The sequence below is a fragment of the Xenopus tropicalis genome, chromosome 2 (genome assembly GCF_000004195.4).
Source record: "Xenopus tropicalis strain Nigerian chromosome 2, UCB_Xtro_10.0, whole genome shotgun sequence".
Classification (NCBI taxonomy): Eukaryota; Metazoa; Chordata; class Amphibia; order Anura; family Pipidae; genus Xenopus; species Xenopus tropicalis.
Window position 1 is genome coordinate 178,807,924 of NC_030678.2, and position 21,906 is coordinate 178,829,829.

Genomic DNA, 21,906 nt, shown 5'->3' on the forward strand with positions numbered 1-21,906 from the left:
CTTCATGCCAAACACTGGGTCATCATTGGAACGGAATTCATGGCACCTGGAGCCAATATGCTCCCCCTAGTGACCAGGTAAGGGGTGTGGCTTAGTGAATGAGTGGAAAAGCCTGAGGTGCCCAATGGAAATTCTGATATCTTTCCCGGATATATGGCTGCAGGTTTCTGCTAAATTTGTTGATTTTTTTTGTTACCGTTGACATAATGGACCACCCTGTACCACCATGGCAATCTATATTGGTGGCACCAGTGGAATATACATCTGCACACACCTATTTCTCCTTATACACAAGCTATGGAATAGAATAAATTCAGGTTACAGGGTATTTCCATGGCGCAATCATGTCTACCCCCATAGGGCGATCACTTTCTGTGCACCTAATGTGCCACCGATTGCCTACATAGCCTCATTGTCATCCACATGATTTGCTTCCCCGTTCCTGGCTACTCCGTTGGTGAAGGCCTCTTCTGGGTACGGGGGACAGTCGTCGTCCGGCACGGGGCCCTGGTTACTGTCCTGGTGAACGGTCACTTCCGGTGACTCTTTGCTGGAGCTGATGGATTCTTGGTCGTAGTTTTGGAAGCTGCCCTTCACTTTCATGATGTATTGGCTCAGAATGTTCTCATTGCTCTTGTTTGTGGCCGACCCACTGTTATCGCCAACTGAACGTCTCAAGTTCTTCACTTCTGACTGAAGGCGGATGACGTTCTTGTTCAGCTCGGTGATTCGGTTCCCAAGATCTAAAGAGATAAAATGTACAATTATATAATTATATTTGTGCTTCTAGACTTGACTGTTGGATGCTGACAGATGTTCCTCTGCTGAATACTCTCAAACATCTATATAACCAGTACTTCCAACCTATTGGGATCCCAGCCCAGTAATATATGTTCTGCCAGAGATGAGGCTTCCAGTATCGAACACAATAGTCCTATTCTAAATGGCGTGTCCCAAATGCCAAGTAATTGAGTGGTGAGGACAGGGCCGACCTACACTCGCCAATGTTGCACAATTACCCCATGTGTCCCTGTGAGCACTTCAGTAGAACCCCCACTATACAATAACATAACATGAGTCTTGCGTGGCTCCTCCCCCCTATATCTATGGAGCCAGATAATGATCTTGTTACCTTTCCGTCTGCTCTCTTCGAACTCCCTCCTGGCGGTGTCTATGTACCGCTGCACCAAGGCCTTTATCACCTGTAGGCGGTACGACTCCCGGTTCTCTCCAGGAGACATCACCCCACCTACCGCTCTGTTGGACTGAGTAAAGAAAGGAATGAGTTTCTTCCATTATTTCTGGATTCCTTACGCCCTACAAGGTTTTTCACTTACAATGGTAGATATTGGGGGGTAATCCTGCTTCTTCCTGGGTTTGTAGCAGCAGAAAAATCTGCACGATCTCCTGTGGGACAAAAAAAAGCCAGTTATGCAATGGCCTAGTGTTACCTCCTCAACCTGCCCTAAATATCCCCACTGCCCCAGGGTCAGGAAGATTTCGTGCAATTTTTTGGCTGTACCAAACCCAGGAAGAAGGCAGGATTACCCCCCAAGTATCTACCATTGTAAGTGAAAAACCTTGTAGGGCGAAGGAATCCAGAAAATGAATGGAAGTAAGATATTACTCACTATATTCCCTTTCATATACGCTCACTATTACTATATTCTCTTTCATATACGCTCACTATTACTCACTATATTCCCTTTCATATACGCTCACTATTACTATATTCCATTTCATATACAGTCACTATTACTATATTCTCTTTCATATACGCTCACTATTACTCACTATATTCCCTTTCATATACACTCACTATTACTCACTATATTCCCTGAGTATCTCGAGCTGTGTGTGTAAGAAAATATTCCCTTTCCTATACACTCCCTATTACTCACTATATTCACTTTCATATACACTCACTATTACTATATTCCCTTTTATATACGTTCACTATTACTATATTCCCTTTCATATACGCTCACTATTACTATATTCCCTTTTATATAAGTTCACTATTACTCACTATATTCCCTTTCATATACGCTCACTATTACTATATTCCCTTTTATATAAGTTCACTATTACTCACTATATTCCCTTTCATATACGCTCACTATTACTATATTCCTTTTCATATACGCTCACTATTACTCACTATATTCCCTTTCATATACGCTCACTATTAATCACTATATTCCCTTTCATATACGCTCACTATTACTATATTCCCTTTCATATACGCTCACTATTACTCACTATATTCCCTTTCATATACGCTCACTATTACTCACTATATTGCCTTTCATATACGCTCACTATAACTGTATTCCCTTTCATATACGCTCACTATTAATCACTATATTCCATTTCAAATTCGCTCACTATTACAAAATCCCTTTCATATACGCTCACTATTACTCACTATATTCCCTTTCATATACGCTCACTATTACTCACTATATTGCCTTTCATATACGCTCACTATAACTGTATTCCCTTTCATATACGCTCACTATTACTCACTATATTCAATTTCAAATACGCTCACTATTACTATATTCCCTTTCATATACGCTCACTATTACTCACTATATTCCCTTTCATATACGCTCACTATAACTGTATTCCCTTTTATATACGGCCACTATTACTCACTATATTCCCTTTCATATACCGGCTCACTATTACTCCTATATTCCCTTTATATACGCTCACTATAAACTGTATTCCCTTTCATATACGCTCACTATTACTCACTATTCCCTTCATATACGCTCACTATTACTCACTATTCCATTTCAATACGCTCACTATTACTATATTCCCTTTCATATACGCTCACTATTACTCACTATATTCCCTTTCATTTACACTCACTATTACTCACTATATTCCCTTTCAAATATGCTCACTATAACGATATTCCCTTTCATATACATTCACTATTACTCACTATATTCCCTTTCATATACGCTCACTATTACTCACTATATTCCATTTCAAATACGCTCACTATTACTATATTCCCTTTCATATACGCTCACTATTACTCACTATATTCCCTTTCATATACGCTCACTATTACTCACTATATTCCATTTCAAATACGCTCACTATTACTATATTCCCTTTCATATACGCTCACTATTACTCACTATATTCCCTTTCATATACACTCACTATTACTCACTATATTCCCTTTCAAATATGCTCACTATAACGATATTCCCTTTCATATACATTCACTATTACCCGCCATATCCCCTTTCATATATGCTCACTATTACTCACTATATTCCATTTCAAATACGCTCACTATTACTATATTCCCTTTCATATACGCTCACTATTACTCACTATATTCCCTTTCATATACGCTCACTATTACTCACTATATTCCATTTCAAATACGCTCACTATTACTATATTCCCTTTCATATACGCTCACTATTACTCACTATATTCCCTTTCATATACGCTCACTATAACTGTATTCCCTTTTATATATGCTCACTATTACTCACTATATTCCCTTTCATATACACTCACTATTACTCACTATATTCCCTTTCAAATACGCTCACTATAACGATATTCCCTTTCATATACACTCACTATTACCCGCCATATCCCCTTTCATATACCTGTACACTTATTGGTGTGGATTCTCTGCTCTCTCTAAACGTCCCCTAACCCTAGTGAGAGGGGTTAATATTACATCAAATCCTACAAATGGCGAGCCGGGTAGGAGGGAACCGTACAGCATTTTATTTAAATTTATAATATTGTGTAGTAAATCAATTAATCTTTTTGTGTTGTTTTTAATGTTTCATTAAAGTAAAACGTGGGCGCTTTAGCGAACAAAATGTTTGCAAGGTTATAAAAAAAACACAACACAGACCTGAATTCTGGATTATTTAAGTAAAAACGCAACAGAATATTCCTGGAAAAAATGGTAAACGCTGGTGAGAATTCCATTGTTCCATTCCCTTTCAATGAGGCTGAAAAACTCAAATATTTTCATTTAAGTGAGAAAATAAATGAATAAATAAAGTCGTTAGAGACGATTCTCACTGACTTCTATTGAACCCCGATGGCTTCTACTGGTTGTTAAGTGTATGGAATAATCTCTGGCTCTATGGGCTAAGGTTCGGGGGTATGTGAGAAATGGCTAAGGGGCAGATTTAATGTGAGTTTAGAGCTCAATAAGTACAAACTCGCCCACGTTCTGTTCATTCCTGTGGGATCTTTAGAAGCATCTTTACCAAATGGTGAGTTGTAACTTTCTCCCATTGATAAGTATGATTCTTAAAATCCCATAGGAATGAATAGAACATGTTTGATGTATTAAAGGGGACCTGTCACCCTAGGAAATAATCCCAAATTGTTTTCTATTGTGTTTGTCGGGCAAAATAAATGTCACTCTGTTTAAATCAATTAAATCGTATTTACTTCAGCCTTGGAATTACACAATCACAGCCAGCAGGCCGGCGCCATTTTGTGGGCACTGATATTAAGCTTTGTATCACCTTGTGCCAGAATGGGGGACCTGATGCCCAGGCACTGGCTACACAATTAGATGGTGAGGAGGGAGGGGGAGAGTGAGTGCTGACTGGAAAGTGAAAGTAGCATGCTTGAGGCATGGAGGCGGGGCAGGCAATATATGATTGACAGCTGGGTTTTTGAATGCTTTTATAATGGGCTTTGATGTGTTTGGGGAATGAGTAGCTCCGCCCCAAGGCTGGGGGGCCGCTTAGCGCCATTGGAACCTCCGGCAAAGCAGGGGCGGATCATTTCAGCTGGGGATCGGAGATTAAAGGGTTAAAAGCTCAGTTGGGAGCCAGAAATACTGTTATTGTTGCTGTAAATGTGCAGAATAATAATAATAATTACAACTTTTATAACCGCCCATGTTTCCTACGGCAAAGTGCCCCCCGCAGCGAGCGGGGCAGGAATAGGCAGAATGAACAGAGAAACAAAGGGCAGACTTACTTCCCCAGCTTCTCCGAGTCTGCGTAATTCACATAGATGTTATTGAGGCCACACAGAAAGGCAGTGAGAATAATCATCAGGATAAACATGAACCTGCGGGGGGAAGAGATTGTCCAATCAGATTAACCGCTCAGATAACACAGGGAACTCATGTATTATAAGGGATAATGTACCCCCTACTGTAAATGATAAGGATATTAGCAGTCACTGAGGGGTTCTGTGCCCCCCATATAAAGGCACAAGGCTGCAGGCTGAGTTATACAGGGAACTCTGAGTATCACTCATGTATTATAAGGGATAATGTACCCCCTACTGTAAATGATAAGGATATTAGCAGTCACTGAGGGGTTCTGTGCCCCCCATATAAAGGCACAAGGCTGCAGGCTGAGTTATACAGGGAACTCTGAGTATCACTCATGTATTATAAGGGGTAATGTACCCCCTACTGTAAATGATAAGGATATTAGCAGTCACTGAGGGGTTCTGTGCCCCCCATATAAAGGCACAAGGCTGCAGGCTGAGTTATACAGGGAACTCTGAGTATCACTCATGTATTATAAGGGATAATGTACCCCCTACTGTAAATGATAAGGATATTAGCAGTCACTGAGGGGTTCTGTGCCCCCCATATAAAGGCACAAGGCTGCAGGCTGAGTTATACAGGGAACTCTGAGTATCACTCATGTATTATAAGGGATAATGTACCCCCTACTGTAAATGATAAGGATATTAGCAGTCACTGAGGGGTTCTGTGCCCCCCATATAAAGGCACAAGGCTGCAGGCTGAGTTATACAGGGAACTCTGAGTATCACTCATGTATTATAAGGGATAATGTACCCCCTACTGTAAATGATAAGGATATTAGCAGTCACTGAGGGGTTCTGTGCCCCCCATATAAAGGCACAAGGCTGCAGGCTGAGTTATACAGGGAACTCTGAGTATCACTCATGTATTATAAGGGATAATGTACCCCCTACTGTAAATGATAAGGATATTGGAATGAGGGGTTGCACTGCTCACCGTATCATATCATCAATCATTTTGCCAATGGATATCTGCAGAGTTCCCAGGGTCTCGTGGGCGGGTAGGATGTAGGCCAGGCGGGTGAAGCTGAGCATACTGGTCACCGCAAACAGAACCTCAGCAATGAACTGGGGGTCTTCCGTGTTCCACTCGTTCCTTTCTGCCGGGTTTAATAAAAATAAAAATGTGATGTTGTTTAGAGAACAAGGAAAACTTTTTTCACCATGGGGCTTACACTCGTCTCTACACTCGTCTCTAGCCATGGGGATAGTGGGACCATGGGGCTTACACTCATCTCTAGCCATGGGGACAGTGGGACCATGGGGCTTACACTCATCTCTAGCCATGGGGACAGTGGGACCATGGGGCTTACACTCGTCTCTAGCCATGGGGATAGTGGGACCATGGGGCTTACACTCATCTCTAGCCATGGGGATAGTTGGACCATGGGGCTTACACTCGTCTCTAGCCATGGGGATAGTGGGACCATGGGGCTTACACTCGTCTCTAGCCATGGGGATAGTGGGACCATGGGGCTTACACTCGTCTCTAGCCATGGGGATAGTGGGACCATGGGGCTTGCACTCATCTCTAGCCATGGGGACAGTGGGACCATGGGGCTTACACTCGTCTCTAGCCATGGGGATAGTGGGACCATGGGGCTTACACTCGTCTCTAGCCATGGGGATAGTGGGACCATGGGGCTTACACTCATCTCTAGCCATGGGGACAGTGGGACCATGGGGCTTACACTCATCTCTAGCCATGGGGATAGTGGGACCATGGGGCTTACACTCGTCTCTAGCCATGGGGATAGTGGGACCATGGGGCTTACACTCGTCTCTAGCCATGGGGACAGTGGGACCATGGGGCTTACACTCATTTCTAGCCATGGGGATAGTGGGACCATGGGGCTTACACTCATCTCTAGCCATGGGGATAGTGGGACCATGGGGCTTACACTCGTCTCTAGCCATGGAGATAGTGGGACCATGGGGCTTACTCTCATCTCTAGCCATGGGGACAGTGGGACCATGGGGCTTACACTCATCTCTAGCCATGGGGACAGTGGGACCATGGGGCTAACACTCATCTCTAGCCATGGGGATAGTGGGACCATGGGGCTTACACTCATCTCTAGCCATGGGGATAGTGGGACCATGGGGCTAACACTCATCTCTAGCCATGGGGATAGTGGGACCATGGGGCTTACACTCATCTCTAGCCATGGGGACAGTGGGACCATGGGGCTAACACTCATCTCTAGCCATGGGGATAGTGGGACCATGGGGCTTACACTCATCTCTAGCCATGGGGACTCACCGGACTTGGTGAAGTAGAAGCAGACGTCGGAGTCCGGCTGTTCCAGGCAGGCCAGGTAGCCCTTGAGGAAGACGAGGATCCTCAGGGAGAAGGACGCCAGGTACATGCTGATGGTGACGATGTCCAAGAAGTTCCACCAGTCCAAGAAGTAACTGCGCAGCCCCTCAATCCAGACCTCCTTGCACTCGTGCCATAGGAACCCTGCCAAGCGAAATGTGGGGGTCAGATAATGAATTGCAACCCCCACCCATCAACATGTGTTCAGCTCTAGGAATCCACAGCAGCCAATCGGCAGCTAGCTCCTATTTATCTACCATAATGAAAGCCAATGTGTAATGGGTCGCTATGGGCAATGCCCGTAGGGGGAGGCAAATAGGGTCGGCTGCCTTTGGCCCAGGAACCCTACACGGAACTGGATCACTAATGTACCAACCTGCCACCCAGACCATGTGCAAGGAGTTCTGCCATATTGCCTGGCTCCGCCCCTCGTATATGTCGTGTCTCTGCTCCATGATCAGCGACTCGAGGAGGAGGAAGATGAGGAACCACAGATAAGAAGCCGAGTGAAGAAGGAACTTAATTACTGGGATTTTCAAGGTTTTTCCAACCTGAGAGAGAAGAAAGAGTTAAACCTACAGTAACTTGCACCCCCAAGTGGGTCTGGCCCAAGTCTCTATCAGTTTGGGGCGGATGTGCCCAGCAGGGGGCGGTACCTTGGATTTGGGTGCCAGCCAGTAGACCATACATAGGAGGGGGTGCAGTTTGGGGCAGATGTGCCCAGCAGGGGGCAGTACCTTGGATTTGGGTGCCAGCCAGTAGACCATACATAGGAGGGGGTGCAGTTTTGGGGGGATGTGCCCAGCAGGGGGCGGTACCTTGGATTTGGGTGCCAGCCAGTAGACCATACATAGGAGGGGGTGAAGTTTTGGGGGGATGTGCCCAGCAGGGGGCGGTACCTTGGATTTGGGTGCCAGCCAGTAGACCATACATAGGAGGGGGTGCAGTTTTGGGGGGATGTGCCCAGCAGGGGGCGGTACCTTGGATTTGGGTGCCAGCCAGTAGACCATACATAGGAGGGGCATGGAGACGAAGATGGTGCAAGCGATGAAGAGTTTCCAGATGGTGTTGCTGCCCCGCCAGCCCGAGAGTTTCCCGCTCCAGATGGACGACAGGACCTGTTGGCAGATGGGATGCGCCACGAACTAACGGGAAGGAACAGAGAGGGGAATGAGCTTCTCAGGCACAGGGACCCCCAAATCTCTGGGGCACAGTCTCCCCTACCAGGGACCCATAGCAACCAACTGGCAGTTTGTAACTGAGAGGAATGAGAGCAAACATCTGGTTGGTGGGTTTGGGCCTGAGGGAGAACCTACCCGCTTCTGGTTGTGATGGACGGCGAGGCGGAGCCGGGCCAGGTTAGGGATCCCCTCCTCGAAGGCCTGATTGTCCAACTCCTCCTCATCACTGTCATCTCCGCAGTCATTCAGTACCGCCGTCACCTCGCTCTGATTCCGGCACATTCCCAGCAGCTCCACCGCAAACTCCTGGGACAGGTTCTCCAGGCTCAGGTACTCCGGCTGCACCAACCAAAACGTGTGTTATAGTCACGTGCCCATTCCCACGCCCACCCAGTATGGCACATAGGGACCCCCTGTACTAAGCACAATCCAGCAGGAACAGCCCCCTAAGTTTGCCAATAGCCTGTACAGAGAGATACCATAAAACTATGGCACATAGGGATTCCCCTGTACTAAGCACAATTCAGCAGGAACAGCCCCCTAAGTTTGCCCATAGCCTGTACAGAGAGATACCATAAAACTATGGCACATAGGGATTCCCCTGTACTAAGCACAATTCAGCAGGAACAGCCCCCTAAGTTTGCTCATAGCCTGTACAGAGAGATACCATAAAACTATGGCACATAGGGATTCCCCTGTACTAAGCACAATTCAGCAGGAACAGCCCCCTAAGTTTGCCCATAGCCTGTACAGAGAGATACCATAAAACTATGGCACATAGGGATTCCCCTGTACTAAGCACAATTCAGCAGGAACAGCCCCCTAAGTTTGCTCATAGCCTGTACAGAGAGATACCATAAAACTATGGCACATAGGGATTCCCCTGTACTAAGCACAATTCAGCAGGAACAGCCCCCTAAGTTTGCTCATAGCCTGTACAGAGAGATCCCATAAAACTATGGCACATAGGGATTCCCCTGTACTAAGCACAATTCAGCAGGAACAGCCCCCTAAGTTTGCTCATAGCCTGTACAGAGAGATCCCATAAAACTATGGCACATAGGGATTCCCCTGTACTAAGCACAATTCAGCAGGAACAGCCCCCTAAGTTTGCTCATAGCCTGTACAGAGAGATACCATAAAACTATGGCACATAGGGATTCCCCTGTACTAAGCACAATTCAGCAGGAACAGCCCCCTAAGTTTGCTCATAGCCTGTACAGAGAGATCCCATAAAACTATGGCACATAGGGATTCCCCTGTACTAAGCACAATTCAGCAGGAACAGCCCCCTAAGTTTGCTCATAGCCTGTACAGAGAGATACCATAAAACTATGGCACATAGGCATTCCCCTGTACTAAGCACAATTCAGCAGGAACAGCCCCCTAAGTTTGCTCATAGCCTGTACAGAGAGATACCATAAAACTATGGCACATAGGGATTCCCCTGTACTAAGCACAATTCAGCAGGAACAGCCCCCTAAGTTTGCTCATAGCCTGTACAGAGACATACCATAAAACTATGGCACATAGGGATTCCCCTGTACTAAGCACAATTCAGCAGGAACAGCCCCCTAAGTTTGCCCATAGCCTGTACAGAGAGATACCATAAAACTATGGCACATAGGGATTCCCCTGTACTAAGCACAATTCAGCAGGAACAGCCCCCTAAGTTTGCTCATAGCCTGTACAGAGAGATACCATAAAACTATGGCACATAGGGATTCCCCTGTACTAAGCACAATTCAGCAGGAACAGCCCCCTAAGTTTGCTCATAGCCTGTACAGAGAGATCCCATAAAACTATGGCACATAGGGATTCCCCTGTACTAAGCACAATTCAGCAGGAACAGCCCCCTAAGTTTGCTCATAGCCTGTACAGAGAGATCCCATAAAACTATGGCACATAGGGATTCCCCTGTACTAAGCACAATTCAGCAGGAACAGCCCCCTAAGTTTGCTCATAGCCTGTACAGAGAGATACCATAAAACTATGGCACATAGGGATTCCCCTGTACTAAGCACAATTCAGCAGGAACAGCCCCCTAAGTTTGCTCATAGCCTGTACAGAGAGATCCCATAAAACTATGGCACATAGGGATTCCCCTGTACTAAGCACAATTCAGCAGGAACAGCCCCCTAAGTTTGCTCATAGCCTGTACAGAGAGATACCATAAAACTATGGCACATAGGCATTCCCCTGTACTAAGCACAATTCAGCAGGAACAGCCCCCTAAGTTTGCTCATAGCCTGTACAGAGAGATACCATAAAACTATGGCACATAGGGATTCCCCTGTACTAAGCTCAATTCAGCAGGAACCATTTGGGGCCCCCATGAGGCTCATGTAGAAAGACTAATGATTGGACAAACCTTAAACTCGGGTTCCTTCCTGGAAAGGCGCTTCAGCTCGCGGCTCAGCTTGAAGGCGCTCAGCATGGCATCCTCGCTGGCAATGGACAGGTAGGCCCGGCTGGCGATGCCCTTGTAGGTGTTGATGCGGGAGAGGGAGAACTTGAGGAGGTCGTACTTGCGGCCGTTGCTGCATTCCATGCACGTGCAGGAGATCTTGTGCGGCGTTGTGATCACGTGACCCTTCTTCATCAGCATCTCCACAATCTCATAGAGATCCTTCTCACAGGCCAGGGTCAGCGGCGTCACCCCCGGGGCAAAGCGGGAGTTGTCGATGGAGTTGTCAAAAAAGGCCAAAGAGAAGGACTTGATGTCCATCTTGATCCCTTTCTCCTGGTCCAGTCGGTCCAGTAACATCTTGACCACATGCGGTTGGTTGGTGTCCACGGCCACCAGGAGGGCCTCGTGGATCTGCCGGAAGTCGAACTTGACGCAGTGCAGCAGGGTCTTCATGATCTCCTCGTTCCCCGTGCGGATGGCCAGGTTGAGCGCCTCCCGCCATGAGCGGTCTTCGGTGTCGTCCAACTGGCGCAACATCCCGTCGCCGACCTGCAGCAGCTGCTGGACCTGTAGGAGGCTCCCATCATGGATGGCATTGATGAGATTCACGGGGAACTTCAGCTTCTTGTTTACGATCTCCCTCCAGTTGGCTTGCTGGGAAGGCAAAGTATACACGGGAATTACATGGGACCCCCCCCCATACCATCTCCCTCCAGTTGGCTTGCTGGGAAGGCAAAGTATACACGGGAATTACATGGGACCCCCCCCCATACCATCTCCCTCCAGTTGGCTTGCTGGGAAGGCAAAGTATACACGGGAATTACATGTTACCCCCCCCATACCATCTCCCTCCAGTTGGCTTGCTGGGAAGGCAAAGTATACACGGGAATTACATGGTACCCCCCCCCCATACCATCTCCCTCCAGTTGGCTTGCTGGGAAGGCAAAGTATACACGGGAATTACATGGTACCCCCCCCCCATACCATCTCCCTCCAGTTGGCTTGCTGGGAAGGCAAAGTATACACGGGAATTACATGGTACCCCCCCCCCATACCATCTCCCTCCAGTTGGCTTGCTGGGAAGGCAAAGTATACACGGGAATTACATGGTACCCCCCCCCCATACCATCTCCCTCCAGTTGGCTTGCTGGGAAGGCAAAGTATACACGGGAATTACATGGGACCCCCCCCCATACCATCTCCCTCCAGTTGGCTTGCTGGGAAGGCAAAGTATACACGGGAATTACATGGTACCCCCCCCCATACCATCTCCCTCCAGTTGGCTTGCTGGGAAGGCAAAGTATACACGGGAATTACATGGGACCCCCCCCATACCATCTCCCTCCAGTTGGCTTGCTGGGAAGGCAAAGTATACACGGGAATTACATGGTACCCCCCCCCATACCATCTCCCTCCAGTTGGCTTGCTGGGAAGGCAAAGTATACACGGGAATTACATGGTACCCCCCATACCATCTCTCTCCAGTTGGCTTGCTGGGAAGGCAAAGTATACACGGGAATTACATGGTACCCCCCCATACCATCTCTCTCCAGTTGGCTTGCTGGGAAGGCAAAGTATACACGGGAATTACATGGGACCCCCCATACCATCTCCCTCCAGTCTCTACTCTGGGAACCTGTGGAACCCTGGTGGCCAAGGGGTCTCTACTCTGGGAACCTGTGGAACCCTGGTGGCCAAGGGGTCTCTACTCTGGGAACCTGTGGAACCCTGGTAGCCAAGGAATCTCTACTCTGGGATGCTGTGGAACCCTAGTGGCCAAGGGGTCTCTACACTGGGAAACTGTGGAACCATGATTGCCAAGGGGTCTCTACTCTGGGATGATGTGGAACCCTGGTGGCCAAGGGGTCTTTACTTTGGGAACCTGTCAAACCCTAGTGGCCAAGGGGTCCCTAAACTGGGATGCTGTGGAACCTTGGTGGCCATAGGACCTCTAGTCTGGGAACCGGTGGAACCCTTGTGGCCAAGGGGTCTCAACACTAGGAACCCGTGGAACCCTGGTTGCCAAGGGGTCTTCACCCTGGGACGCTGTGGAACCCTTGTGGCCAAGAGGTCTCAACACCAGGAACCTGTGGAACCCTGGTTGCCAAGGGGTCTTCACCCTGGGATGCTGTGGAACCCTAGTGGCCAAGGGGTCTCTACTCTGGAATGCTTTGGAACCCTAGTGGCCAAGGTGTCTCTACTCTGGGAACCTGTGGAACCTTGGTTTCCAAAGGGGTCTCTACTCTGGGAACCTGTGGAACCCTGGTAGCCAAGGGGTCTCTACTTTGGGAACCTGTGGAACCCTAGTGGCCAAGGGGTCTCTACTCTGGGAATCTGTGGAACCCTGGTGGCCAAGGTGTCGCTACTCTAGTAACCTGTGGAATCCTAGTGGCCAAGGGGTCTCTACTCTGGGAATCTGTGGAACCCTGGTGGCCAAGTTGTCGCTACTCTAGTAACCTGTGGAACCCTTTTGGCCAAGGGTCTCTACCTTGGAAACCTGTGTAGTTTTGTTTTTATAGCTGCAGGAGTTGCCATATTGTCTCTCATCTGAGCATGACTTTCCTATAAACTACAGTGCAGCAGTGCCCTCCTGTGGCCAGAAGATCATGGCAATTGATAGTGTGCTTTCCACTTTTGGACCATCTAGGTGGGCAGATACATCCTGAAGTCTGGGGCCCATTGTTACAGCTATTGGAGTAAAATCTGCTGGGCCCACTGGGGATTCCCTGTACCCTGGCAGGCCAGTCCAACCCTGTGCTGATTGGTGCACAGAACATGGTGGGTGTCAACACTGGGCAGCTCTGTACATGGATATAAAGTATGGGGAAGCAGGGGAAGCAGTTGTTCCCAGTGGCCTCTAAGCAGGGGCTTATTTTTCAAGGTAAGTTTTAGTTGCCAGTGAACATAGGGGCTACCTATAGCCAATCATCTATGACTCATCTACAAATAGCCCACCGCAGCAATACATGTAATACTCACTAGGTGGCACCATAACAAACACACGCAATGCATATAATACTCACTAGGTGGCACCATAACAAACACACGCAATGCATATAATACTCACTAGGTGGCACCATAACAAACACGCAATGCATATAATACTCACTAGGTGGCACCATAACAAACACGCAATGCATATAACACTCACTAGGTGGCACCATAACAAACACGCAATGCATATAATACTCACTAGGTGGCACCATAACAAACACGCAATGCATATAATACTCACTAGGTGGCACCATAACAAACACGCAATGCATATAATACTCACTAGGTGGCACCATAACAAACACGCAATGCATATAATACTCACTAGGTGGCACCATAACAAACACGCAATGCATATAATACCCACTAGGTGGCACCATAACAAACACACAATGCATATAATACTCACTAGGTGGCACCATAACAAACACGCAATGCATATAATACCCACTAGGTGGCCCCATAACAAACACGCAATGCATATAATACTCACTAGGTGGCCCCATAACAAACACGCAATGCATATAATACTCACTAGGTGGCACCATAACAAACACGCAATGCATATAATACTCACTAGGTGGCACCATAACAAACACGCAATGCATATAATACTCACTAGGTGGCACCATAACAAACACGCAATGCATATAATACTCACTAGGTGGCACCATAACAAAGTATCAACACAACATTTTAGTATCTTCTCATTTTTAGATTTGGGGAAATGTTATTTATTTTTTAACATAATACCCAGGGATGAGGATATGAAGGATAATACCCAGGGATGAGGATATGAAGGATAATACCCAGGGATGAGGATATGAAGGATAATACCCAGGGATGAGGATATGAAGGATAATACCCAGGGATGAGGATATGAAGGATAATACCCAGGGATGAGGATATGAAGGATAATACCCAGGGATGAGGATATGAAGGATAATACCCAGGGATGAGGATATGAAGGATAAGGGAATTGAACTGCACCACTCACTGCATTGTAGTTGTTGCAATGTATAATCCCCAGGGCTCACTGCCCCAGTTGTTTAGGAAATGTTCTTTATTATCAGTAAAAGTCTGAATAACATCAAACATTGGATTCATTTTAAGCAGGAAATTGAGCAGATAGGGCCCCGGCCGGGGCAATTACAGTAACTATATAACTATAGGTTTATGGGAGAGGAGCAGAGTCCGACTGGGACAGGAAATGATCTATTGGCCAATGATAAGGCTAATGACTCGCTATACGCTGCGCTACTGTGTATACAGCTCCCTATCAGCTCCCTATCAGCCCCATCCGTGTCTCTAACAGGAAACAGTTCAATCCAACAAGTGATTGGGCGACACAATGTCTGGACCCCCCCGGATCCACTGCCCGGCCCCACCGGATCCACTGCCCGGACCACACCGGATCCACTGCCCGGACCCCACCAGATCCACTGCCCAGACCCCACCGGACCCACTGCCCGGACACCACCGGTTCCACCGCCTGGACCCCACCGGACGCACTACCCGGACCCCACCGGATCCACTGCCCAGACCCCACCGGACCCACTACCCGGACCCCCCCGGATCCACTGCCCAGACCCCACCGGACCCACTACCCGGACCCCACCAGATCCACTGCCCAGACCCCACCAAATCCAGTGCCAGGAACAGAACCAGGAGATTGTGACACTGTGACCCACTTACCTATTGCCCCCCCAGGGGTTGTTGTTTTGCTGCACAGTTGGGCCTATCAGAAGATAAAGAGCCCAATATTGGGCCACACAGAGGCTTTTCGGGAAAATAAATGACTTTAATGAATTAAGTTTTTGTCACTTTGCTAACTGGCAAGTACCAACCGCACAGCCTTGCTTTATGGCAACTGATACATGGATATAAGGCCAGAACCTATGGCCAATGTATGGGAGAGATAAGGGGGCTCCGAGCCCCTGGGTGTATAACAGAGAATCACACAGAACCATGAAACCCATTTCATCCTCTCATAAGAAAGATGAAAAAGTCAATGATGGGATGGCAGTAGCTGTTTAATTGGCTACAGATACTGCCCCAACCTTGCCAGTGTCTTATTGGCTTATTTCCCAATTCTGTATCCAAAGGGTGTGCCCTCTTGTTATATCATTTTGCCCCGGGCACTGTACCTACCCCCAGTGCCCAGCTCATTGCCCAGCTCAGTGCCAAGCTCAGTGCCCAGCTATGTGCCCAGCTCAGTGCTCAGCTCATTCCCCAGCTATGTGCCCAGCTCAGTGCCCAGCTATGTGCCCAGCTCAGTGCCCAGCTATGTGCCCAGCTATGTGTCCAGCTCAGTGCCCAGCTATGTGCCCAGCTCAGTGCCCAGCTATGTGCCCAGCTCAGTGCCCAGCTCATTGCCCAGCTCAGTCCCCAGCTATGTGCCCAGCTCATTGCCCAGCTATGTGCCCAGCTCAGTGCTCAGCTCATTGCCCAGCTCAGTGCCCAGCTCAGTGCCATGCTCATTGCCCAGCTCAGTGCCCAGCTATATGCCCAGCTCAGTGCCCAGCTCATTGTCCAGCTCAGTGCCAAGCTCATTGCCCAGCTCAGTCCCCAGCTCAGTCCCCAGCTCAGTGCCCAGCTCAGTCCCCAGCTCAGTGCCCAGCTATGTGCACAGCTATGTGCACAGCTATGTGCCCAGCTATGTGCACAGCTATGTGCCCAGCTCATTGCCCAGCTCAGTGCCATGCTCATTGCCCAGCTCAGTGCCCAGCTATATGCCCAGCTCATTGCCCAGCTCAGTGCTCAGCTCATTGTCCAGCTCAGTGCCAAGCTCATTGCCCAGCTCAGTGCCCAGCTCAGTCCCCAGCTCATTGCCCAGCTATGTGCCCAGCTCAGTGCTCAGCTCATTGCCCAGCTCAGTGCCCAGCGCAGTGCCCAGCTCAGTCCCCAGCTCAGTGCACAGCTATGTGCCCAGCTATGTGCCCAGCTCAGTGCTCAGCTCATTGCCCAGCTTTGTGCCCAGCTCAGTGCTCAGCTATGTGCCCAGCTCAGTGCTCAGCTCAGTGCCCAGCTCAGTGCCAAGCTCATTGCCCAGCTATGTGTCCAGCTCATTGCCCAGCTCAGTGCCAAGCTCATTGCCCAGCTCAGTGCCCAGCTAAGTCCCCAGCTCATTGCCCAGCTCAGTCCTCAGCTATGTGCCCAGCTCAGTGCACAGCTATGTGCCCAGCTATGTGCCCAGCTCAGTGCTCAGCTCATTGCCCAGCTATGTGCCCAGCTCATTGCCCAGCTCAGTGCCCAGCTCAGTGCTCAGCTCATTGCCCAGCTCATTGCCCAGCTCAGTGCTCAGCTCATTGCCCAGCTATGTGCCCAGCTCATTGCCCAGCTCAGTGCCCAGCTATGTGCCCAGCTCAGTGCTCAGCTCATTGCCCAGCTCAGTGCTCAGCTCATTGCCCAGCTATGTGCCCAGCTCAGTGCTCAGCTCATTGCCCAGCTATGTGCCCAGCTCAGTGCTCAGCTCATTGCCCGGCTATGTGCCCAGCTCATTGCCCAGCTCAGTGCCCAGCTATGTGCCCAGCTCAGTGCTCAGCTCATTGCCCAGCTCATTGCCCAGCTCAGTGCTCAGCTCATTGCCCAGCTCATTGCCCAGCTCAGTGCCCAGCTCATTGCCCAGCTCAGTGCTCAGCTCAGTGCTCAGCTCATTGCCCAGCTCATTGCCCAGCTCAGTGCTCAGCTCATTGCCCAGCTATGTGCCCAGCTATGTGCCCAGCTCATTGCCCAGCTCAGTGCCCAGCTCATTGCCCAGCTCAGTGCCCAGCTATGTGCCCAGCTCAGTGCTCAGCTCAGTGCTCAGCTCATTGCCCAGCTCATTGCCCAGCTCAGTGCTCAGCTCATTGCCCAGCTCATTGCCCATATCATTGCCCAGCTCAGTGCTCAGCTCATTGCCCAGCTCAGTGCTCAGCTCATTGCCCAGCTCATTGCCCAGCTCAGTGCTCAGCTCATTGCCCAGCTATGTGCCCAGCTATGTGCCCAGCTCATGGCCCAGCTCAGTGCCCAGCTCATTGCCCAGCTCAGTGCCCAGCTATGTGCCCAGCTCAGTGCTCAGCTCAGTGCTCAGCTCATTGCCCAGCTCATTGCCCAGCTCATTGCCCAGCTCATTGCCCATATCATTGCCCAGCTCAGTGCTCAGCTCATTGCCCAGCTCATTGCCCAGCTCAGTGCCCAGCTCATTGCCCAGCTCAGTGCTCAGCTCATTGCCCAGCTATGTGCCCAGCTCAGTGCTCAGCTCATTGCCCAGCTCAGTGCCCAGCTCATTGCCCAGCTCAGTGCCCAGCTCAGTGCTCAGCTATGTGCCCAGCTCAGTGCCCAGCTCAGTGCTCAGCTCATTGCCCAGCTCATTGCCCAGTTTAGTGCCCAGCTCAGTGCTCAGCTCATTGCCCAGCTCAGTGCTCAGCTCATTGCCCAGCTCAGTGCCCAGCTCATTGCCCAGCTCAGTGCTCAGCTCATTGCCCAGATTAGTGCCCAGCTCAGTGCCCAGCTCAGTGCTCAGCTCAGTGCTCAGCTCAGTGCTCAGCTCATTGCCCAGCTGAGTGCCCAGCTCAGTGCCCAGCTCATTGCCCAGCTCATTGCCCAGCTCAGTGCTCAGCTATGTGCCCAGCTCAGTGCCCAGCTCAGTGCCCAGCTCATTGCCCAGTTTAGTGCCCAGCTCAGTGCTCAGCTCATTGCCCAGCTCAGTGCTCAGCTCAGTGCCCAGCTATGTGCCCAGCTCATTGCCCAGATTAGTGCTCAGCTCAGTGCCCAGCTATGTGCCCAGCTCAGTGCTCAGCTCATTGCCCAGCTCAGTGCTCAGCTATGTGCCCAGCTCATTGCCCAGCTATGTGCCCAGCTCATTGCCCAGCTATGTGCCCAGCTATGTGCCCAGCTCATTGCCCAGATATGTGCCCAGCTATGTGCCCAGATATGTGCCCAGCTATGTGCCCAGCTCATTGTCCAGCTCATTGCCCAGCTCATTGCCCAGCTATGTGCCCAGCTCAGTGCCCAGCTATGTGCCCAGCTATGTGCCCAGCTCAGTGCCCAGCTATGTGCCCAGCTCAGTGCCCAGCTATGTGTCCAGCTCAGTGCCCAGCTCATTGCCCAGCTATGTGCCCAGCTCAGTGCCCAGCTATGTGCCCAGCTATGTGCCCAGCCAATGCACCCCGGGCTCAAAAGCGCAGCCGCTGCCTCAGTCCCTGGGAGTTACAGTTACAGAGAGGGGCTGAGCCCCCACTAATACCCGGCCTTGGGGTAAGGGGCAGTGCCATGGATAGAGGATTGTGGGTGCCACACTGAGCATAAGAGCCCCCTGGGCCCCCCAGTAGTAGCAGCAGGGGATTCTGGGACACAGGGACTCTAGAAGCATCCGGTACTTACAGTTAGATGTTCCATAATGTGATGCAGAGCCGGGACCCTCGGTGTCAGCCCATGGGGGGAGTAGCGGGGAGTCCCTGTCGTACAGAGGCAGAGAGTCAGTTCCCGGGGCAGGTAGAGAGTCAGTTCCCGGGGCAGGTAGAGAGTCAGTTCCCGGGGCAGGTAGAGAGTCAGTTCCCGGGGCAGGTAGAGAGTCAGTTCCCGGGGCAGGTAGAGAGTCAGTTCCCGGGGCAGGTAGAGAGTCAGTTCCCGGGGCAGGTAGAGAGTCAGTTCCCGGGGCAGGTAGAGGGGCAGAACGGCTCGGAGGGAGGGAGGGTCTGGCACCTGCTCTCAGACTCCCTGCAACTCCCTGTGGGCTCTGAGGCGCCGGAGTCAATATGGAAACAACCTGCTCCAATCAGCAGCCTCCCGGGACTCCCCAAGCTGTTTGCCTCCCGCTGCCACTTTAACCCTTCAGCTGCCTCGCAGGGACAGGGCAACTTAACAGCAGTTTGTTTTGTTGGAGCCAATACAGAGACTGATATCAGAGCTGTTTGCAAACTGCCAGCTACAGGCTGTGAGGGATGCTGGGAGTTGTAGTTTATAAAAATAAAATAAAATCATTTCCAGAACCCCCTGCCCAGGGCATTTGGTGTATTAGGCAAAAAGAGAGAGCCCCCCCCCCTTTTATACCCCACTGGGGCTCATTTATAAACACTGGGCAAATTTGCCCCTCGGCAGTATCCAATAGCAACCAATCAGCTGTTAGATTTTCCAGCTGCAGGTTGAACAGTGAAAGTAATCATGTGATTGGTTGCCATGAGTTACCGCCCAGGTGCAGATTTGCCCTGTGTTTATAAATGCTCAGACCTGGGGCCTGGGGAGCAGCCAATAGGGGGGTCTGTATCTGCAGCAACCTATCTCCAACCGTAAGTGGGTGCAGTGAGGCTGTGACCCCAAAAATCACACAATCCACCTAATGGTTTAAAATGTAGTGGTGAGTACAACTTCCCCTTGTTTTGCTATAGTTTATACAGGAGCAGTGGCCCCTCCATGTTGTAGCTCCTCCCCTTCCCAGCTACAGTCAGGTGATCACAATGGGCCAATAAAGGGCAACTATTTGGCCAGACCGGGGGTAAGTGAGTGTAGGAGGGGCCAGACCGTGGGTGAGTGAGTGTAGGAGGGGCCAGACCGGGGGTAAGTGAGTGTAGGAGGGGCCAGACCGGGGGTGAGTGAGTGTAGGAGGGGCCAGACCGGGGGTGAGTGAGCGTAGGAGGGGCCAGACCGGGGGTGAGTGTAGGAGGGGCCAGACCGGGAGTGAGTGAGTGTAGGACTGGCCAGACCGGGGGTGAGTGAGTGTAGGAGGGGCCAGACCGGGGGTGAGTGAGTGTAGGAGGGGCCAGACCGGGGGTGAGTGAGTGTAGGAGGGGCCAGACTGGGGGTGAGTGAGTGTAGGAGGGGCCAGACCGGGAGTGAGTGAGTGTAGGAGGGGCCAGACCGGGAGTGAGTGAGTGTAGGAGGGGCCAGACCGGGGGTGAGTGAGTGTAGGAGGGGCCAGACCGGGGGTGAGTGAGTGTAGGAGGGGCCAGACCGGGGGTGAGTGAGTGTAGGAGGGGCCAGACTGGGGGTGAGTGAGTGTAGGAGGGGCCAGACCGGGAGTGAGTGAGTGTAGGAGGGGCCAGACCGGGGGTGAGTGAGTGTAGGAGGGGCCAGACCGGGGGTGAGTGAGTGTAGAAGGGGCCAGACCGGGGGTGAGTGAGTGTAGGAGGGGCCAGACCGGGGGTGAGTGAGTGTAGAAGGGGCCAGACCGGGGGTGAGTGAGTGTAGGAGGGGCCAGACCGGGGGTGAGTGAGTGTAGGAGGGGCCAGACCGGGGGTGAGTGAGTGTAGGAGGGGCCAGACCGGGGGTGAGTGAGTGTAGGAGGGGCCAGACCGGGGGTACTGGGGTAACCAACTGGGGTACTGGGGTAACCACTGTGGCCCCGGGGGTGGCGCTGAGCCCACTGTATAACACTATTACCCCCAGGGGTAAATTCCTTTCATTACCAAACCTGCCTCTCCCTGTGCCAGGGGCCCCGGATGAAATACAAACCCCCCCCCCGAGCGGCTCGGTTACACTGCCCCCGTGTGTCGCTTGTGTCTGTAACAGACTGGGGGGTCTGGGCTCCGGAATCACTTGCAGGGGCCACATTGCAGGCAGGTGGGGGGCAGGGGCAAAGCAGGGGGGTTTCACTCTGAGCCAATAAGGAAACACGGGGGGGGGGCGGCGCTGTACGTACCGGTCCGTATCCTTCCACCAATGACAAGAGAGACTCAGTGGGGCGCTGACCCCGGGGGGCAGATACAGAGGGACCCAATGCAGACTCACCCCCGGGGCAGGTTGTTATACGGCGCCAACGCTGCCCCACACACAGGGAAGTGATGCTGCCCCGGGGGGGGGGGAGAAGGAGCAGTTACACAAGGGGCACAAGGTGCAAGTGCAAATTGTACTGTTGCCAAGGAAACCGGGCCCCAAACTTCCCCTTTGTGGCTTTTTGCTGACAGAATTGGAAAACGACAAACCAAGCCCAAGAGCTTGCA

At 50.6% G+C, this 21,906-nt stretch overlaps 1 protein-coding gene across 1 annotated transcript; it reads right to left on the reverse strand.

The window, feature by feature from the left end:
* Window positions 1–219: 219 nt before the first annotated feature.
* Window positions 220–19,936, reverse strand: trpc2. Its single transcript, XM_031896270.1, has 11 exons — window positions 19,352–19,936; window positions 10,955–11,647; window positions 8,719–8,922; window positions 8,383–8,547; window positions 7,779–7,953; window positions 7,346–7,546; window positions 6,020–6,182; window positions 4,999–5,091; window positions 1,338–1,407; window positions 1,133–1,265; window positions 220–743 (listed from the first exon to the last, which is right to left on the reverse strand). Exons 1-11 carry the CDS (start codon window positions 19,364–19,366, stop codon window positions 400–402), a joined length of 2,256 nt encoding a protein of 751 aa, XP_031752130.1. The 5' UTR covers window positions 19,367–19,936; the 3' UTR covers window positions 220–399.
* Window positions 19,937–21,906: the final 1,970 nt, after the last annotated feature.